Source organism: Rattus norvegicus, chromosome 15 (assembly GCF_021556685.1).
Source record: "Rattus norvegicus strain SHRSP/BbbUtx chromosome 15, alternate assembly SHRSP_T2T, whole genome shotgun sequence".
Lineage (NCBI taxonomy): Eukaryota > Metazoa > Chordata > Mammalia > Rodentia > Muridae > Rattus > Rattus norvegicus.
The window spans coordinates 101,308,351-101,327,304 of NC_141548.1; the positions used below are offsets into that span (position 1 = coordinate 101,308,351).

General features: G+C 47.5%; 1 protein-coding gene across 4 annotated transcripts in view; it reads right to left on the bottom strand.

The window, feature by feature from the left end:
* Window positions 1-18,954, bottom strand: part of Abcc4 (ATP binding cassette subfamily C member 4) — a 234,972-nt gene that overhangs the window by 142,492 nt on the left and 73,526 nt on the right. For all 4 annotated transcript variants that reach the window (XM_087584853.1, XM_087584855.1, XM_087584854.1 and 1 more), the window contains 5 exon segments: window positions 15,537-15,626; window positions 13,923-14,086; window positions 12,416-12,541; window positions 9,591-9,840; window positions 290-391 (listed from right to left, as the gene is read on the bottom strand). In XM_087584853.1, the coding sequence (XP_087440979.1) occupies window positions 290-391; window positions 9,591-9,840; window positions 12,416-12,541; window positions 13,923-14,086; window positions 15,537-15,626 (732 nt within the window).

Below are 18,954 nucleotides of genomic sequence, written 5' to 3' on the forward strand. Positions count from 1 at the left end.
CTGCACCCACAGGATGGGTTGTAACCACCTGCAAGCCCAGCTCCAGAGGATCCGATGCCCTCTTCTGACCTCTGCAGGCCGCTCCACACAAACATGTACTCAGACCCACACACACACACACACACACATAAAGTAAAATAATATTTTTAAAGAACAACTTTCAAGTTTTTGGATTTTAAGAGTTTCTATAAAATTTTCAACAGATGAACTGATTGCCTTTTCAGACTTTGTAAAATTCTCTGCTTTACCAGTGTCGCCCACGATGTCTCTGAAATCACGGGGAGGTTACCTTGTCCCAGAAAGCGGTAAAATCTTGCACGTGAACGATGGCTTTGCCATCAGATGGTTCCTGGGCTTTGCGCTCTGGCAGTTCATCGAGTAACAGAAAGTTCTAGAGGAGAGAAAAGCATGGGTTGTTTTAACTACGGAAATAAAACATAAATAAAAAACAGTGTTTCCATGGAACATACAAAGTAAGCTCCTTACAGCCTAAGGGTTATTTTCCCAACTCTATTTAAAGTGTCAACAACATGGGGCTAGGGCTGCCTCAGCAGTGAGGTGTCTGCCACAAAGGCTGCCAATCCTAGGACCCTAGGGTGAATGGAGAGATTCTCACAAGTTATACCCTGACCTCCACATACATGCCTGGACATCATATGTGTCCCCTCACCCACAGTCAATAAAGCTGTAATGAAAATCCCTTAAAAGTAAAGTATCAGTTCATATCAGAGCACGCTATGCATTAATAGATTCCATACCCCGCACACGTGTTTTCATGCACACAAGTTTCAGACCTGAGCAAAGTCTTTGCAATGCGCTCGACAAGTGTACCAGTTCCTTCATAAAATGAAAACACTGATAAGAAACTGAACACACGCAGAACTGGACACTGCGACTGTTTTGATTTTGTTTTGTTTTGTTTAATAGTAAACACACGGAAGATGGTAGGAAATGATTTGATAAATATTTACTGGATGCTCGTCGTATGCAAACATCATGTTAAAACCAGAAGAAAGCCAAAAGCTGTTCCCAGGATGAACGTAGGCTACAAGTGTGGGCAGAGCCTGGGTTGAAAGGTCAACTCTGCCCATCTTCCTGCCACACCCTGCCAGGTCACGACATGGCTCAGTCACTGCCTGCCTCCCCCTTTACCAAATCAGCACATCACAGCTTGGCACGGGATGGCCTCAAAGTCACCATCTATTTCAAATGCATCTTCTCACAGCTTATCACACGGTGATAGCAGAACGGCTACATCTTCCCTATCTGCTGTGTTCCACCCAGTTAGCGGCCGGTCGGTGCAGTGTAAGCAGCAACGAGAAGCCCCACGAACTGTTATAATCTAATGACAGCAAGAAGAAGCCCTCCTACTCCTCAGATGCTAGGCACAACAAAGAAAAACACCACAGTGCAAATCTGCTCAAACTGGATCAAAGACCTCAAGGCAAGACCTGTGACTCTGAAATTGCTAGAGCAAACAGAAAGCACGAAATTGCAAGCACAGGCAAGGACTTTCAGAAGAGGACTCTGGGAAAATTAATGATGAGAACTAGCAAACTGAATTAAAAAGTTTCGTCATGGCGCAGGAAACTACAGGGGTAAAAGACAACCGAAGGATAGGAGAAAACATTTGCCAGCCCAGCATCTGACGGGGGATTAATATCTATAATGTATAAAGGACTCAAATAAACCAAAGAGCAAAGCTTCAAACCGTCCTAATTAGTGAACAACAACTGTTCAGGGCTGGAGAAGCAGCTCAGTGGTTGTCCTTGTTTGCTTTCCATCACTGTGATAAGCATCATGGCCAAAAGCAACTTGGAGAGGAGAGGGTTGACGTCACCTGACAACTCTCAGGTGACACTACATCACTGAGGGGAGTCAGGTCAGGAACTCAAGGCTGTTAGGAGCCATCATAGGACAAGCTAATAACTAGCATGTAATCCCTCTCCTAGGCAAGGCCTAAGAGAATTCATTTTAGGAAAGATTTCTGCTATTGTTATGCTTTTCCTGATATTATTAAACACATATAACAACCACTAGATGTTAGCCCCACCCTTTTTGGAGCAGATCTCTGCAGATCTATGAAGATGTCCTGTCTTGTAGTGATGCTAATATAGACAAATAGAAGACATCAGAAGTCTAATGATGATCCTATAAGGATTCCTAAAATTATATCATCAGTGATTATAAGCTCTTTTATAGTGGGACTGTTGTTAGGTCATTTTCCGATAGTCAAAACTGCAGTGAGAACTCTGCCAGTCTCCCAGGTGTCACCAGTTAATTGCTCTGAGATGGTAACCAGACTTTCTCCTAGACTTTCTAGACTTTCTCCAGACTTTCCAAGAGGTTGTAAAGCAATTAACCAGAGGTCATAAAAAGGTAATTATTAACGATTTATTTTAGGTGCTAGCACAGAGGATAAAATACTGACTGAGTTTATCTATATGAAACTTCACTAATAACTTAGAGTTTTTGACCTTCCATGAACGTGTGGAGCTGTGATAGGTGATGAATGTTTACTGAGATGATTATTCCTAATGGATATGCATGTAAACATTCCCTGTTGTAAACTTCTATTTCAATTTATGATTTGATTTTATGTGTGAACGTGTGACAAACTTTTTACCAGGTGACCACGTATCCTGAAAGATGTATAAGTGCTGAGGACAAAGAGAAAAGGAAGAACTGGGCTGAGAGAGAACTGAGCTAAGAGGACCTCTGCTGAGGAGAACTTTTTTTGGACAGGACATAAGAAGAAATCTAGGAAGGAATTTTTCCCTTTCCCCACTTAGGATCTTTCTGATTTTCCCCTTAGATAGCTTTCATAGGAAACTTTTTATAACTTAGTAATAAGGGATATAATCACTTTTCAAAGTGTCCCTTTTTCTTCCTGGGACTTCCTACCAGGCTGAAAGTTAGAGCCTGGCAGTTCCGGCTGAGGTAGAACAAATGCCACATTACTTAATCCCCACCCCCAGCTGTCAGGCTGGTGTCAATCATCCAAGCCAGCAGCCTTTTAACCTTCAGAAAGAGAAAGAAAGTTCTTAGGACATTTTAGAAGTTATCATCAGCATTTCAGTACAGTTAGAGAGCTAGAACGTCCGACTGGAGATGCTCGGACTTTAAAGCCACACCAGAGTCCTACTCTGTGCTCTGTCCCCACCACCACTACCCTCTCCAGGCCCGGAGGCTCCCAGCACAAGGCAGGAGTCTGGAGGCAGGAACTGGAGCAGAGGCCATGAGGAATGCTGCTCACTGGCTTGTTCTACAGAACCTGGGACCACCTGTCCTGGGGTGGCACCACCCACAGTAATTTGGCTCTCCCACATCCCTTATTAATCAAGAAAACTCCCCACGGATTTGCCCACAGGATAATCCAATGGAGGTATTTTCTAAGTAAAGGCTCCCTCTTCCCAAATGACTCTAGTTTGTGTCAACAAATAAAACTAACCCATCTACTGGTTAAGAGCACTGTCTTCTCTCCTACAGGAGCTGGATTTGATTCCCAGCAAGGGGCTCACAACCATCGGTAACTTCAGTTACAGAGGACACAATACCCTCTCCTCACATCTGTGGACACCGGGCACGGACATGGTATACAGACACACGGGCAAACACCTATAAGTATAATATTAGAAGAATTTTTTAAAAGGACAAGTACAAATGAGCAGTATATGTTTGAGAACCATTCGACTTCTTAACTATCAAGGAAATCCCAACTCAATCAGAATATCACTAAAAAAAAAAATATATGATAATAAATCTTAGCAAGGCTGGGGGTCATGCCAATTAGCTATGCTAAGGAAGTTCCTGAGAAAGGAAACCTAAAAGTAAAACAGCCCTCGGATCCAGGCTTGTCACTGATGGAACTCTTCTGAAGGTGTCTACACCTCACTGGAACCCCAACACAGGCCACAAGAGCTGAGTTACACAGTTAGCGTGGGATCCATCGGCAGACAAGTGTTGAGAGAAAACATGGCATAGATAAATAATGGAGTTGTATTTGGCCATAAAAAACAAAACTGTGTCATTTGCTGGAAAACAGGTGGAGCCAGACATGATCCTACAAGCAAAGTAAACTCTGAAAGATGAGTATCGTGTCTTTATTCACATATGGAGCCTAGATTTCACACAAACATACATGCGCGCACGCATGCATACACACCAAACAAGTACACACCACACACACACTACATGCATGCATATACAGCACATATCCATACATGGCGCGCGCGCGCGCGCGCGCGCGCACACACACACACACACACACACCACACATACACACCACACACATACACACTACACACACACATGCATACACACTACAGAGATACACATCTCACTTATACACAACTGACACACATATACATTACATACACTACATATACACATATATACCACACAATACATACCACATACCACACACATATACACATACCACACAGACACACACACATATACACATACCACACAGACACACACACATATACACAACTGACACAGACACACTACATATACACTACACACACACGCATATATCACACATACACAACTGACACATATACACTATACACACACATGTATACACCCACACACATATACACAACTGATACATACACACTATAACTTACTTACATTGTCTATGCAATAACACTAACTCACTCACACAGCCTATGCAGTGACCTGACTCACACAGCCTCTGCAGTGACCCGACAACTCACACAGCCTGTGCAGTGACCCAACAACTCACTCACACAGCCTATGCAGTGACCCAACAACTCACTCACACAGCCTATGCAGTGACCCAACAACTCACTCACACAGCCTATGCAGTGACCCAACAACTCACACACAGCCTATGCAGTGACCCAACAATTCACACAGCCTGTGCAGTGACCCAACAACTCACTCACACAGCCTATGCAGTGACCCAACAACTCACTCACACAGCCTATGCAGTGACCCAACAATTCACACAGCCTCTGCAGTGACCCGACAACTCACACAGCCTATGCAGTGACCCAACAACTCACACAGCCTGTGCAGTGACCCAACAACTCACACAGCCTATGCAGTGACCCAACAACTCACTCACACAGCCTATGCAGTGACCCAACAATTCACACAGCCTGTGCAGTGATTCAACAACTCACTCACACAGCCTATGCAGTGACCCAACAACTCACACAGCCTATGCAGTGACCCAACAACTCACACAGTCTATGCAGTGACCCAACAACTCACAGCCTGTGCAGTGACCCAACAACTCACACAGCCTATGCAGTGACCCAACAACTCACACAGCCTATGCAGTGACCCAACAACTCACACAGCCTATGCAGTGACCCAACAACTCACACAGCCTATGCAGTGACCCAACAACTCACACAGCCTGTGCAGTGACCAGGTTTGAGCCCTAATAAGACAAAGCACGAGTTTAGGAGGTAGCTTTCTAAAGAGGTGACTAAACTCTACTGCAGGCTCTGCACTGTGAGTGCGGTCAGGGCTCCTATGAGGGAGGTGTCACACGGCATGCAGCTCTCTCAATCTTCCACTGTATGAGGACACAGCACCCCAACCCTCCCGAGCAAAGGCACTGAGGCACCATCCTGGAAAAAAAGCAGACGGCCAAACCTGCCTGAACCCTGCCTGACCCTGCCCCTCCCGGCATCTAGAACTATATAAAAAAAGACTTCTGTTCTTCATAAATTGTGGGGTTCTGTTATGGGGTAGGATTAAGATGCCCCTTCAGAAACACGCCTTGAGGTCCTTACTACCCCCAGAACCTTGAAATGTGTCTTTATTTGGAAATGGGATCATTTCAGAGACAGCAAGGACGAGGTCGCGTGTGGGCCCTAAATCCAACCCAGCTGGCTTCCTTGCACGAGATTAGAGAGACAGAAACACGGGTATAAACAACCATGTGGCCTCAGCGACAGACTGGAATGGTTCCCAGCAGCTCATAGATACTAGGTCATGAGAGGAAAGACCGTCTCCTGCTGGCCTCTGAAGGAGCGTGGCCTTGCTGTTACCTACAGCATCCACAGCTGTGACCCAGCAGGGATCCCTTGCTTCAGACGTCCAGTCTGTGCTCGAAACCTCACACGTAGTTTGTATGAGATCAACGCACTGCCTGCGAGAAGGGCCGCACTGTGAGTGTCCTTTACCAAGGCATAACACTAACGGAGCAGGCAACTCAAGCAGGCCTCTGAGCGTACCTGGGAGGAGACAGCACCACATCGTGTTCCCCTCTAAAGCTTAACAATCCTTTAAGTCCTTAGCATCCTAACCTACCAGTCCAGAAAGCTACAAACTTGGACATGGCACTGTGCAGCCGGTCCCTTCTCACAGCTGAGCAAACAGCCTCACTTACAGTGTCAGAGGGTACCGTGCACAGTTAGCTGGCTCCAAGACAGACAAATAGAGCATGCCGTCGGGAGCAAGTGATGGGGAGGCAGCTGACCCCACAGCAGCCATCCAGAAAGGAAAGCAAGGCAGGTCCAGGTGCAGCCTCTATGAACAGCCCCTCCCAGCATCCCGCTCCCTCCAGCAGGGCTCACGCTAGAAAATTCCCACTACCCCTCAGTTGTGCCGTCAAATCGAGAGACCACCAATGGCCTAGTCCATTGATTAGGTCAGGCCCTCCTAACTCAACCACTTTTCTAGAGCTAGTCTGGTCCCACTCATCGGGGACCAGGCTGTAAACGGGTGTGTCTTTTGGGATGCTGGAACACTTTATATTCCAACATTAACACTTATTTTTTTAAAATCCCTGTTCTTTTTTTTTTAAAAAAAAAAGGAAACTATTTTGCTTTGTTTCCTATGTATGAAAACTTCTTCCTGCCAATCTCTCTCCAAGACCCCAGTAGCATAAGATGTGATCTGTTCTCTTCACTCCCATGGGCCAGCCGTACAAAAGCCTATGTAAGATTAGAATAGACTGCACAACCCCATGTCCGGCAAGCAGGCAGACATATGCGACTCTAAGCCTAACTGCAGCAGCATCCCACGGCATCCCTCATGGTCTACCAGATGTCAACTCTTCCCTACCCTGCCACCGTTTATCTCCCCTTCTGAAGGAATGCAGCTTCAGAGGCCTGGTGAGCACTCTTCATTCTGCCGTAGTGACTTTTACGCTGGTCTATCCCCCTTCTACAGTACTCCTCACCACCACTGAACCATGTGTCGAGGCTCCCCGAGCTCCTTGTTCAAACACCTCTGCCGACACACGCCACCACACATCCTGTAACTTCTACCAACAGCGTTGACCGGGCATCCATCGTGGAACCAGTGACAGTGGGCTGGGCGGGAGCCAAACACTAAGAGAGTGTAGAAGCTGCCCAGGAGAGCTGCAAACCCAGCAATCAAATATTCGTATCTACAGGGAGCAGAGAAACCTCTTACAAGGCTGGTGGAGGTGTGCACTGTGCAGCCTCAAAGTTACCAAGCTGTATGCACCATCACCCCATGAGAGGTGCTATCTATCTCTGAACAACAGAGACAGTGGGCACTGATATTTGGCGACTGCTGTTATGTGGAAAGGGTTAGGAGACAGCCTGGCTTGTGGTACCCAGAGTAGCTTTCAAGTCTGGGGTAAGTAATTGCAGCAACAGTAGAATTACAACAGGATAAGACCGTGTGAAGCCACAGAAGGGGAAGTTTTACTTTATACACTTAGAATGCTAGGAGTCGATACATACCCTCAAATATTTTCTTCCCAAATTTGAAAGTTAAAAAATAAAAACCAAAAAAACAAAAAAAAAAAAAACAAAAAAACAAGAAAAACCCCCAAAAAAAAAACCCCGTAATTAAATGCCATGGGTCACCCCTCAACCATGCTGCTCGACCATTGTCAAAAGGAACAATAAACTCAGGTCTGGTCCAGAACGAACCCTATATGACCGATCTATTCTAGAGGTAGCAACTGTGTATTGTTTGACAATTTTTTACATTGTGATAATGAATTTTAGCCATTTTCCCACTCCCCCATCCTCCTCTGCCAGAGCACACCTTCTCAACAAGCCCCCCTGTTACTTCCATGAATTCTTTTTGAGTGGCCCAGAATGTGGGTGAGGTTATTTGCTGGAGCAAGGGCAAAGTATCACTGGCCACACTGTTGAGGAAAACACACACCTGCCACCAGGTGTTAACTGTCAGCCGTTCTTCAGGAGGGCGGGACCTCATGGGTCCTTCCCCTCCCCTTCCGTCCATCCATGATGAAATGTGCACAGGTTCAGTCTTTCCCAGATCCTGTGCTCATAAGCTCATCTGCAGTAAGTCTGACACAATAGCTACTCCATATTGTCCAGATGTTACACATTTCCCCACCCTCTGGGTCGTTCTTTCTGCACCCTCTCCTCTCAATATCCCTAGAGCTCTGGGGGAGTGATACAGAGGCACGATTTAGGCCTAAGAACTCCGTGTGATGCTTTGGGAGGAGAAAAAAAAATCAGAAACTTCAGGAAAACAAAAAATGAAACCTTCCTGGCAAGCCCTTCCCCCTCACCTACATCCTCCCTAAGGTCTCTAAGGCTGATGGAAATCTGGTTATTGAACAACCAACACTACTGAGAACCAGAAATAAAATAAAGTTTGTGCCCAGGCCTCTCACAACATTAACCAATCCTTCCAGAGACATTCATCTACACAGCAACTCTTAGCAGCCGTCCTGCCCCAGACCAGTGTCCGTGCCACATGAATAATCTGCCCTTCGGGCCTATCCGAGTGGCTACTTAGGTAAGTGTGACGGAAATTAACACACTGGCCAAGGAAAATGCCTGCCAGAAAAACAAGGTGCCTAGAGGGGAAGAAAAGGTGAAAAAGCAGGCTGGAGGGAAAGGCAGAACCAGAGGGGAACTAGCAAAACAGCCAAGACAGACAGAACAAATTTTTTTTCTTTTCTTTTTTTCGGAGCTGGAGACCAAACCCAGGGCCTTGCGCTTGCTAGGCAAGCGTTCTACCACTGAGCTAAATCCCCAACCCCCAGAATGATTTTTAAACAAGGGTTTGTTTGGTACAGACCATTGTCTCTCTAAGAGGCAGAGTCCTTCCAGCCCAATAAGAACGTCATTCAACTCGGGCCTGAACTCAGTCAGTCCCTGACCACTTGTCCTGTAGTCTAGAGCGTCAGTTCTCTGTTTATGAGTCAATTCCCCTTTGGGTCACTTAAGACCATTGGCATACCAGATACTTACATTACAATTTGTAAACTAGTAAAATTACAGCTATGGAGTAGTCATAAAAACATTGTTATGGTTGGGGGAGCCCACAACATGAGGAACTATACTGAAGAGTCTAGCATTAGGCAGGTTGAGAACCATTGATCTAGAAAATAAAAGTTGTCAGTCAACATTATGTATCAAGAGCCCTGGGCTGTTGGTATTTGTATTGTGCCCACGAAAGACCAGGAATTATTCTGGACTTTTAGCACACTGTACCTAAGACCAGGACACGCATACACCGCTTAGTCAACAGTTTGGTGTACACAGGATTAAATTCGCCAGAGATGCAGTGGCAGCAAGTGAAAGACAGCATCATCATCATTTGACTCAAAGGATATCTCCAACTTTAAAATTGTGCCATACACGAACCTTGATCCTCCGAACGCTGACGACGGCCTCTGACACTCTCTCAATGGCTGATGGGAAGAAGAGGGTAACTGTCAACCGGACAGCACCATACAGAGTCATGGCCACGAACACGTGGCTAGCTGTAATCTTATTGCCAAGCAGCACATAGGTGGTGAAGGTCACGAACAGGATGACTTTGTTTGCAATGAAAAACGACGCCATGTTCATCCCTCTGAGGTAGGAGCTGCCCAGAATCTTAGAAATTTCCTTCCTGGAAGAGAGAAAAACAGGTTTTTTTTCCACATAAAGTCAACACGGATGTCACACACATGAGGGCCCTGTTAAACAGCACACACACACACATCAAGATAAACTGCCTTGGGGACAGGAGAGATGGCTCAGCCTACAAAGAGTTTCCAGGAGAGCATGAAACCCTTAGTTGGATCATAGGATCCACATAAAGACCAGGTGTATGCACAAGTCTATATTTCTCCATGCCCCAGGAAGCTCTGTGCAGATTTTCCTGCCTAAGGTCTTGTGGGAGAAACTATAGTTTTAGGGATGCTATTCTGTCGTGGTTTGCCCTGTAGTTATCTGTACTTTGATGCTAATTCCGCTGCCCCAAGGACTGCTGCCTAGTCACTACTCAGGACCCAGGTGACCACCTCATTAGAACCTTCTCCCATTTAATTTGTAAGCTACAGGTGAGGGCTGGTACAGGATAGAATGAGGCCTGTCATTGGACAAGAATTAAGAATGGGCAGGAGGGAAGAGGAGAAGGGAGGAGGAGACAACAGGAGAGTAGCCCCGGAGAGACAACATGGAGGTTGACGTTAAGATCCCATGCAGTACCTTGACGGGTTGTTATGAATGTTCTTAAGGGGTGGATGTGTACAGGGCTTTGTATGTTTAGGTGGGCAATTGTATCTTATCAATCGGATCGAAAGTCATTGTGTTGTGGGTTCTTTCTTGTAGCGATCTAAGTGTAAGAGAGTGTACGGTGGCTAGGGACACTGAGCGGCCACGGAATTAGAATGTATATTTCTGCCATGGTGGCAGCCTGCCTTGGGAACTGGATGGGTAGAGAGATCGCTGCCAGGCTCAGAGAGAGGCCTTCGGCAGTGTGATATGGGATAGAGCAAAGCGGGTGAGAGGCTTTGCCGACTGAGATTAAGATATTGACCAGGTATCTTGGGGTGCTGTGGTGCTGGATCTAGAGCGGGTAAAAGACAGCATTTTATTTTTTATATTTTTACAACAACAACACTATTCTCTCCTCCAGCAAGTTGCTGGGTTCACAGAGAGGACTGTGTCAAAGTCCACTTGATCCATAGATTGAGAACTACTGTTTTAGACTCACTGGACAACAAAGGCAGGGACTGAGTCGAGGCCTGAGGTAAGTGGGATTCCTTTTGGGCAGGAAGGACTCTGCCCCTCAGAGAGACAGAGGGAGGCCCGGGACTGACCTTCATTAAGTATGCTAATAGAAAGCGTTTGTCCATCTTCATGATAAAATCTACTCAAAGTGACCTCTAGCACTGGGGAGACTGAGGCAGGCAGGGCTTGCAGCTCAGTGGCTACCAGCCTAGCTCAACCACCCAAGTTCCCGGCAAGAAAGCCTGTCTCAGAAAAATAAGGTGGGTGGCTCCTGAGGCAGTGCCTCTGGCCTCCGCACGCATGCATACGCATGTGCACACATTCGTACACACATGTGAATGTGCACACACATAATAAACCATTTTGAAATGCTCGGTAACGTCACAGCAATGGTTGCTAGCTCACTGCACGGGTGCAGCTTCAGGAAACCACACAGGACACCAAGAAACCTCTTTCCTTGCTCAGTCAAAGGAGGCTAGAGGCACAGGGTGACAGTGTGGGTCACTCTGAGTTGATTTCATCAAGGGCTCAAACAAATGCTTTCAACCAGCATACGTGCAGGTTAAGTCCTGGGCCAGGAACCTCAGACGTGACCAAAGGGTGGATGAGACACAGCTCTCCCCCCTCCAGGAGCTCAGGAGAGGACTGTACCCCTAAAAATAATAATTCCCCACCCAACCCCCGTAATTCTAGACAGAAAGGGATTCATGGGGCGTGGGGAAGTGTGACGAGGTGGGGACTGGTGTGCTTGGGAGAAGCCAGAGACAAAGGGCAGAGAAGGTCTCTACATAGGGAGGGCATTTCAGATACAGAGGTCACAGACGTCCAGAGCTACACCAGGTTATGAAGTACCTGCACCAGAATGAAAAAGATAAAAAACTCAAATGTTCAGAACAAACGGAAAAAAATATCTCCATTACTATCTAGAGTGAGTGGTACCCAGGCATCAAGTCAGGCTCCACGAGGTGATAACCCAGTCCTCACCACCTTCTCAATGTGCACGGACATTAAGTAGACCTTTACTAAGTATAATTTTCTCAAATTCTTTATCTTGGAAGCATTGTTTATAGAGAATCTGAAGCACTCAGAAACATTTCGAACTCCACCTTATCATCAGCAAGAAGTGCACACCTGCAGGCCGGACACGCGGCTGAGTGGCGTGTAACATGATACTTGTCTAGAACATGTGAATCCCTGGGTTCGATCCCCTGCACCATCAGAACCGAAACGAGAGCGAGAAAGACAGACAGAGACAGGCACGTACAGCAGGAGAAGGAGAAATGCAGTTTTGGCCTGGGAATAATGGTGCACAGAAGCCCAGGTTAAAACGACGTCGTCCCAGATCACTACACTTTACACGTCTGCCGCACGCAGATGACGATATCCGAGGTGAGTTATCAGGGGGACAAAAGAGAGCATTTGGTAAAATTAGGGAAATGCACAGCACGGTACAGCCTCCCAAGACTCACTTTCTCAGATTGGTTATGAGGTCGGCGAATGACTTCTCCCACGCGTACATCTTTATTATCCTCATGCCCGTTATCACTTCATTCATGGTCCGGATCCTGGCATCCGTGAAAGCCGCTGTTTTACTCCTGAGCGGGGACAGATGGGACAGTTGAGCTGCAGCGAAGGCAGCCAACCTTTGTGTGTCAATCACAGGCACAGGCAGAGACCCAGAGTCAAAGGTGGTCCTGCAGCTCCTCAGCTCCTGTGGCTTGAGTTTGTCCTACGTGCAGCACACAGAGAAGGCCAAGCGGGCAGACAGCCACTTCCGCCAACTCTGAGTATTATGGAGCATTCTGAATGTTCGCGGAGGAAAACCCCAAAGTGATTCTGATATATTGAGGGTCACCCACGGGGGAGAGGAAGGCAATGAAACACCCAGGTCTGGCAGGACACAGCTGACAGAGGTGGAGAGAGACGGGATCAGAAAGGCTGTGGAGCAGGGAGGCTTGCCCATCGTGCTGGAAAAGGGTGAGCAAACATCCTCCACGTGTCAGGAGCATTAGAACGGGGTCTCCCTAGCCAAGAAGGCAGAGGGCACTCAACATGGAGGAAACCACGCAGAGCACAGACTAGGAGGGAAAGAGCCTGATGCCGTCAAACAGTGAGGCATCTCTGCCCTCGTCCAGAGGCCTCGATAGAGATTGACCCCTGGTCCCTGCTTCAGGTCATGGCCACTTTATGTTAGCAGCCGTGTTTCTGATAAGGTTGGCCCCACGCCCTGAGAGCTTGTAATTCAATGGAAATATTGGAGTAGAAACAAGGCATGCATACGTGTGTGCATATGTGAGCGGCTTTGTAACGTGCAATGTGGGAGAATCTATAAAACATTGGCACTGGGACCCCAAGAGGGTTTCTACCACCTGTCCTCTGACCTCCGTATGTGCACTGTGGCATTGTCCCCGTGATATACAATGGACGGAGGGATGGATGGATGGATGGATGGATGGATGGATGGATGGATGGACGGACTGAGGGACAGACAGACCAACAGATGGATGGAAGGATGGATGGATGGATGGATGGATGGATGGATGGATGGATGGATGGACTGAGGGACAGACAGACGAACAGACGGATGGATGGATGGACAGATGGATGGATGGATGGATGGATGGATGGATGGATGGATGGACAGACGAACAGAATAAAATATACAAACAAAATAACTGTGCTTACCATCACTGAATGTTTAACAACATCTATGTACGTAACCCACAGCAAGGAGGCTCGCTCTTTATGTGGCTACACTGAAGGCCACTAGAGAGCAGCCATTACCTTCACCTTTCCCCTTCCACGACCAGCCCTCCCCTTAGGGCTAGAGTGGCCGCCACCTAAGCCTGAAGAGCCGGCAACATACGCAGAGCAGAAAATAGAACAAGTTTCTATTTTGTTCTGGGCAGCAGTCTCGGGTGCGAGGGGACTGGTGGCTACCAAGCGGGATGTGGTTTCAGTCCAGCAGTGACTTACCGCAGTGACGAGAACAGTTTCCCGATGCAGCTTTGCAGAGGCAGCAGAATAACCAGAATGGCCAGGCCCGCCAGACAGGAGATTCCGATTTCCACCCAGAGAAGGATGGTTACCCCTATGGCTTGCAGCGGCCCCGCCCACAGGAAGTGCAAGAAGATGGTCACCTGCAGATACAAAACCCACACAGTTTAGGACCGCAAACAAAACAAGACCAGTAGGCGCACATGCCAGCAACGCTACGCTACGCTCCAAACGAGAAGACAAGAACGCCAACAGAATCGGGTCTCAGCGGGTTCAACCCTGCCGAGGCAGAGTCACAGGCATCCACTGCGGATGCGACACTTGTGCAATGAACGGTACAGACCGTGGGCCCCATCATAGGACGGGTGGACTGTGCTACCTCAGGGACGATGCGAATCTTTAATTCCTCGAGTGCTGGAGAAGCAGTGCCCAGAACGCCCGCCCTCTGCTGTATAAGTGAACCACATCTCCCTGGGTCTCCCCAGAAGAGCTATGGAGCCTACCACACCCTGATGCTTTTGCATCCGCGGTGAAACTCTGGACAGGAAGAACTTCTTCAGGATGAATATCTTGTTTACCCCAAGTCTAAATAGGGGGAGGTTTATGTTTGATGAATGAACATCTGAAAAGGGGGAACGGTCGCTGGGTTGATCTGACCTGAAGCTAGAATGATCGATCCATAAGGGGAGTGTGATGGTTTGCATGTGCTCGGCCCAGGGAGTGGCACTATTATAAGGTGTGGCTTTGTTGGAGTGGGTGTGGCTTGGTTGGAGTGGGCATGGCCTTGTTGGAGGAGGTGTGGCTTTATTGGAGTGGGTGTGGCTTTGTTGGAGTAGGTGTGGCCTTGTTGGAGGAAGTGTGTCACTGTGGGGTGGGCTTGGAGACCCTCCTCCTAGCTGCCTGGGGATGTTCAGTCTGTTCCTGGCTTCCTTCGGTTGAAGATGCAGAACTCTCAGCTCCCTCAGCCCCATGACTACCTGGATGCTGCCATGCTCCTGCCTTGATGATAAGGGACTGAACCTCTGAACCAGTAAGCCAGCCCCAATTAAATGTTGTCCTTTATAAAACGTACATTGGTCATAGTTTCTGTTCACAGCAATTAAGACATTAACAAAGACAGAGAGCATAAACAGGTGCGGGCAAGAGAGCCGTAAACTCTAGTTAGCATGCCTTGTCAAACCGCTCCTATGTGCCAGGAACCACACGGAGGGCGCTGTACTGCTCACTCCTGCCCTCCATTACTTGGGTCCTTTAGGAAAGAAGAAAGGCAACCAGCTGGCTGCTTCACTGTCGTGCGCTGAAGATTACAAGGGGGCAGCCCCTCGAGACCACCATCGCATGGACCAAGATGGGGAGGAATATTGCTCTCTGCCAACCTACTGTGTGCTACAGGCGACATCAGAAAAACAAAGCCAGGCTCTACAGGATCAACGAACCTTACCACACCCATGCCGCGTGCGCAGAACTGTGACGTGGCTTTCAAGCGCCCACGTTACAACTTCGGGAAAATCCTAGTCTACACCCGAACCCTCACATCCCGGCGGATTAGAGAGGGGGAAAATTAGGGCAGGAACCAACAGACATGGAACGTACCTGGTCAAACTTGTTCACGTCGTTGGACAGCAGGTTGACTATCTGGCCCGTGGTTGTCTTCCCCATGGCCGAGTTACTTAGCCGGAGAGCCTGGAATAAATGAACAGAGTGGAGAATCATACCCTGTCATAACGCTCTACCCAGCATAGGAACAAGAGAAACATGGGGTCTTCTGTGGTGTAAAAGCCACGCCAACAGGCCTGATGGCTGGCACCGACGGCAGTATCTTCAAGGACAGCAACGGAGGTAAAGGGAGCAGGAGAAAATCAGCTCGTTTTCATGGTGAAGACCACAGGCCCCATGTATGTCAGTGGACACGCCATAGCCTACAAAGTAACTCTGCATCAGTTCAGTAGGGACATGGTGAGAGAAAACCGCAGGATTTGGATTACAAACACTGAATCTGCTATTAATTCCCGGTCAGATATTGCTTAAGTACACGTGGTCATGGCTTCCGCCTTCGGAATACGGCAAAGGGCCCTTGCTTGTCTCAGAGAGTCACAAGGGAAAGGAAAACAGTGCCCCTTTACTAAGTATCTGCCAGGGACAGGACCCGGAGGCCCCGGAGGCCCCACAATTGGTCAGCCACACTTTGTGAGTGCAGAGCCCTGTGCAGGAGCACCTGTGACTCACCATGAGGTGCAGTGCAGTGGACAGACACTGGGGAGAGTCTCATCTCCAGCACGGTGGGCAGAGGAACACAGGGCAAGGAACAGCTTCAGGGTGCAAAGGAAGGCGGCCATGGGTTAAGGACCAGCTTGTGGGAAGTACAGAGGAGAGAGAGATGGGGTGGCTAAGTAGAGAGACCTAAAGCTGACTTGGAGGGGAGACACAAGTAGCTAAAGGCTGAAGGGAACCTGGGACAGTGAAGATGGTCTTGCAGGACCTCTGGAAGATCGGTCAGCGGTCTTAACCGCTGAGCCATCTCTCCAGCCCTTGTTTTTGCCTTTACGCTGGAGTGCACCACATTCCCAGATGAAGAGAAAAGGAAGAGACTGCGGTAGACACCAAAGTGACCAGTAACTGCCCGGCAGTTGTGTAAAGACAAAGGTGAACCAGATACAAACAACACTAAGACACACATGCAACACGGGTTACCAACCATCAGAGGGCCCAGTGATGCGGCGCCTGCCTGGAATTCTGACACCTGGAGGCAGGAGGATCACGGAAAGTCCAGGGCCAGCCTAGGCTGCAGAACAAGGTGCAGACCAGCAAGGCAAGAGAGAGAGAAGACAAACTCTAGTGGATGCCGCCTATCGGCCACAGGAAAACACGATCGAGGACATGGAGTTGGGAAAGGTGGGACTGGATCTGGGAGGAGCTGGAGGAAGAGTGGGTAGGGGTCTGAGGTGGATACAATAAAGAAACATTGGATGCATATTTGATGTTTCCAAAAAATGAAATAAAGATGTTAGACTTAAACTACATGAGAGCCTGGGGCCTGCACAGGTCTGTGCGAGACAGGGTCTAGAGCTGAGAGAAGCAGACACACAGCCCCATCCCTAGTCCAGGGCAATCTCCAATTGAACCACTTGTCACTGAAAATGCAGTTTTCTTCTAGGGAGTCTCGCTGGGCAAACAAACCACTCTTCAGGGCAGGTCACGTGGCCAACAGGGTGGCCAACAGGAACGGAACTCAACCACATCTCTGGAGGGTTCTTGTCTCATTGTGCTGGGGATTTTGTTTTGTTTATCTTTTCTCTTTTCTTCTTAACCCTACAGGTTGTGTGTGTGTGTGTGTGTGTGTGTGTGTGTGTGTGTGTGTGTGTGTGTGTGTTAAATGGCTTCTGGTGTTGTTTCTATAGGATTCCTGAGTGTGTAAACCAATGGGTCTCTGTGTCTTTATCCTTTTCTTGTGCCTTTTCTTGGTTCTTTTCCTTTGTTCTGTTCTACTCCAGTGTTTGCTTTGTATTAACATCGCACCTTAGCATCCTGTTTGTTTTCTAATGAGAGACAAAAGGAGGGTGGCTATGGGTGTGAGGGGAGATGGGAAGGAACTGGGAGGTACAGGAGGAGAGGAAAATATCACTAGAATATGTTATATGAGAAAAAACTATACTCAAGAAAAAAGTCTAATAAAATTTGGTTCATATTGTATCATTTTCTGTTTAATTCTCTCTCCCTCCTTGAGGCTAAAATACAACCTCAAGCCCCTTCCCATTTCTGAAAGGAAAACACACACACACATACACACACACACTCACTCACTCAGACACAGACACACACACATTAACACACACACTCACAGACACACCCACAGACACACTCAGACACACACACACTCACACACACATTCACACACACACTCAGACAGACACACACTCAGACACATACACACTCAGACACAGACACACACGCATGCACACACACATGTACACATGCACATGTATATATATATATATATATATATATATATATATATATATATATATATATATGAGGCCATGTCTAGAGAAAGAAAAACAGCAGCAGCCTATATATCACCAAGAGAATACCAGGTGCCACAGAAAGAAACAGAACTCAGTGACTTTGGCCACTGATGCTGTGTGAAAATATTTTTAGCACCTATGTTTGTAATGAAACAAGTGTCAATCATGCATGCAGAAAATACACTGCATATTTTAAGAATGGGTATTTGATATTTAGTTTTATTTATTTGCTTGTTTGTTTGTTTATACTATTTTGAGACAGTGTCTAGGGTAGACAGGCTGACCTTGAACTCACAAAGATCCACCTGCCTCAGCTTTCCAAACACTGGGATTAAAGGCATGAGGCATCACAGCCAGCCTTGATACCTAATTCTAATAGTTAAAGTAAGATGACGACCACATGTGGTCCCCATGCCTGCAATCTCAGTATTCTATAGGTAAAAGACGGAGGGTTGAGTTAGAGGCCAGACAGAGCTATAAAAACAGACCCTAAAAAAAAAAAAAAAACTGAACGAATAAAGAATGAAATGAAGCTCAAAAGAGGCATACCGTACTCTAATGCTAAACTGCTCATAAAGAGTAAACAGAAAACAAAAGTCAGAACATCGGCACCAACATGTCTCCTCGGCACCACTGGGGTCAGAGGGCGCACAGTGTTGAGACCCGCCCCCAGTGACCATCCGTGTGAGACACAGACCCTCTCTCGTGCAGGGCTACCTGACAACCTAGCATATCTGTACTGTGGGGAAGGAAAGCCGTGCTGTGGGGCTTCACACGCACCGGCTGTGTCAGAAGTTACCAGAACTGTGCTATCAGTCCAAAAATTAGTATGTTTTGTTTCGCTTTTAAAAACCTGTCTCACTACAGTGAGATTAAAAAAAAAAATAATAAAGTGACAGGCCTTTAATATTATCAGTGAGAGGGACAGTCACAGGCACAACTGGCAGACTCTGGCCAGAGTGTAATTCACTGGTGCCGGTCTGCTGGCC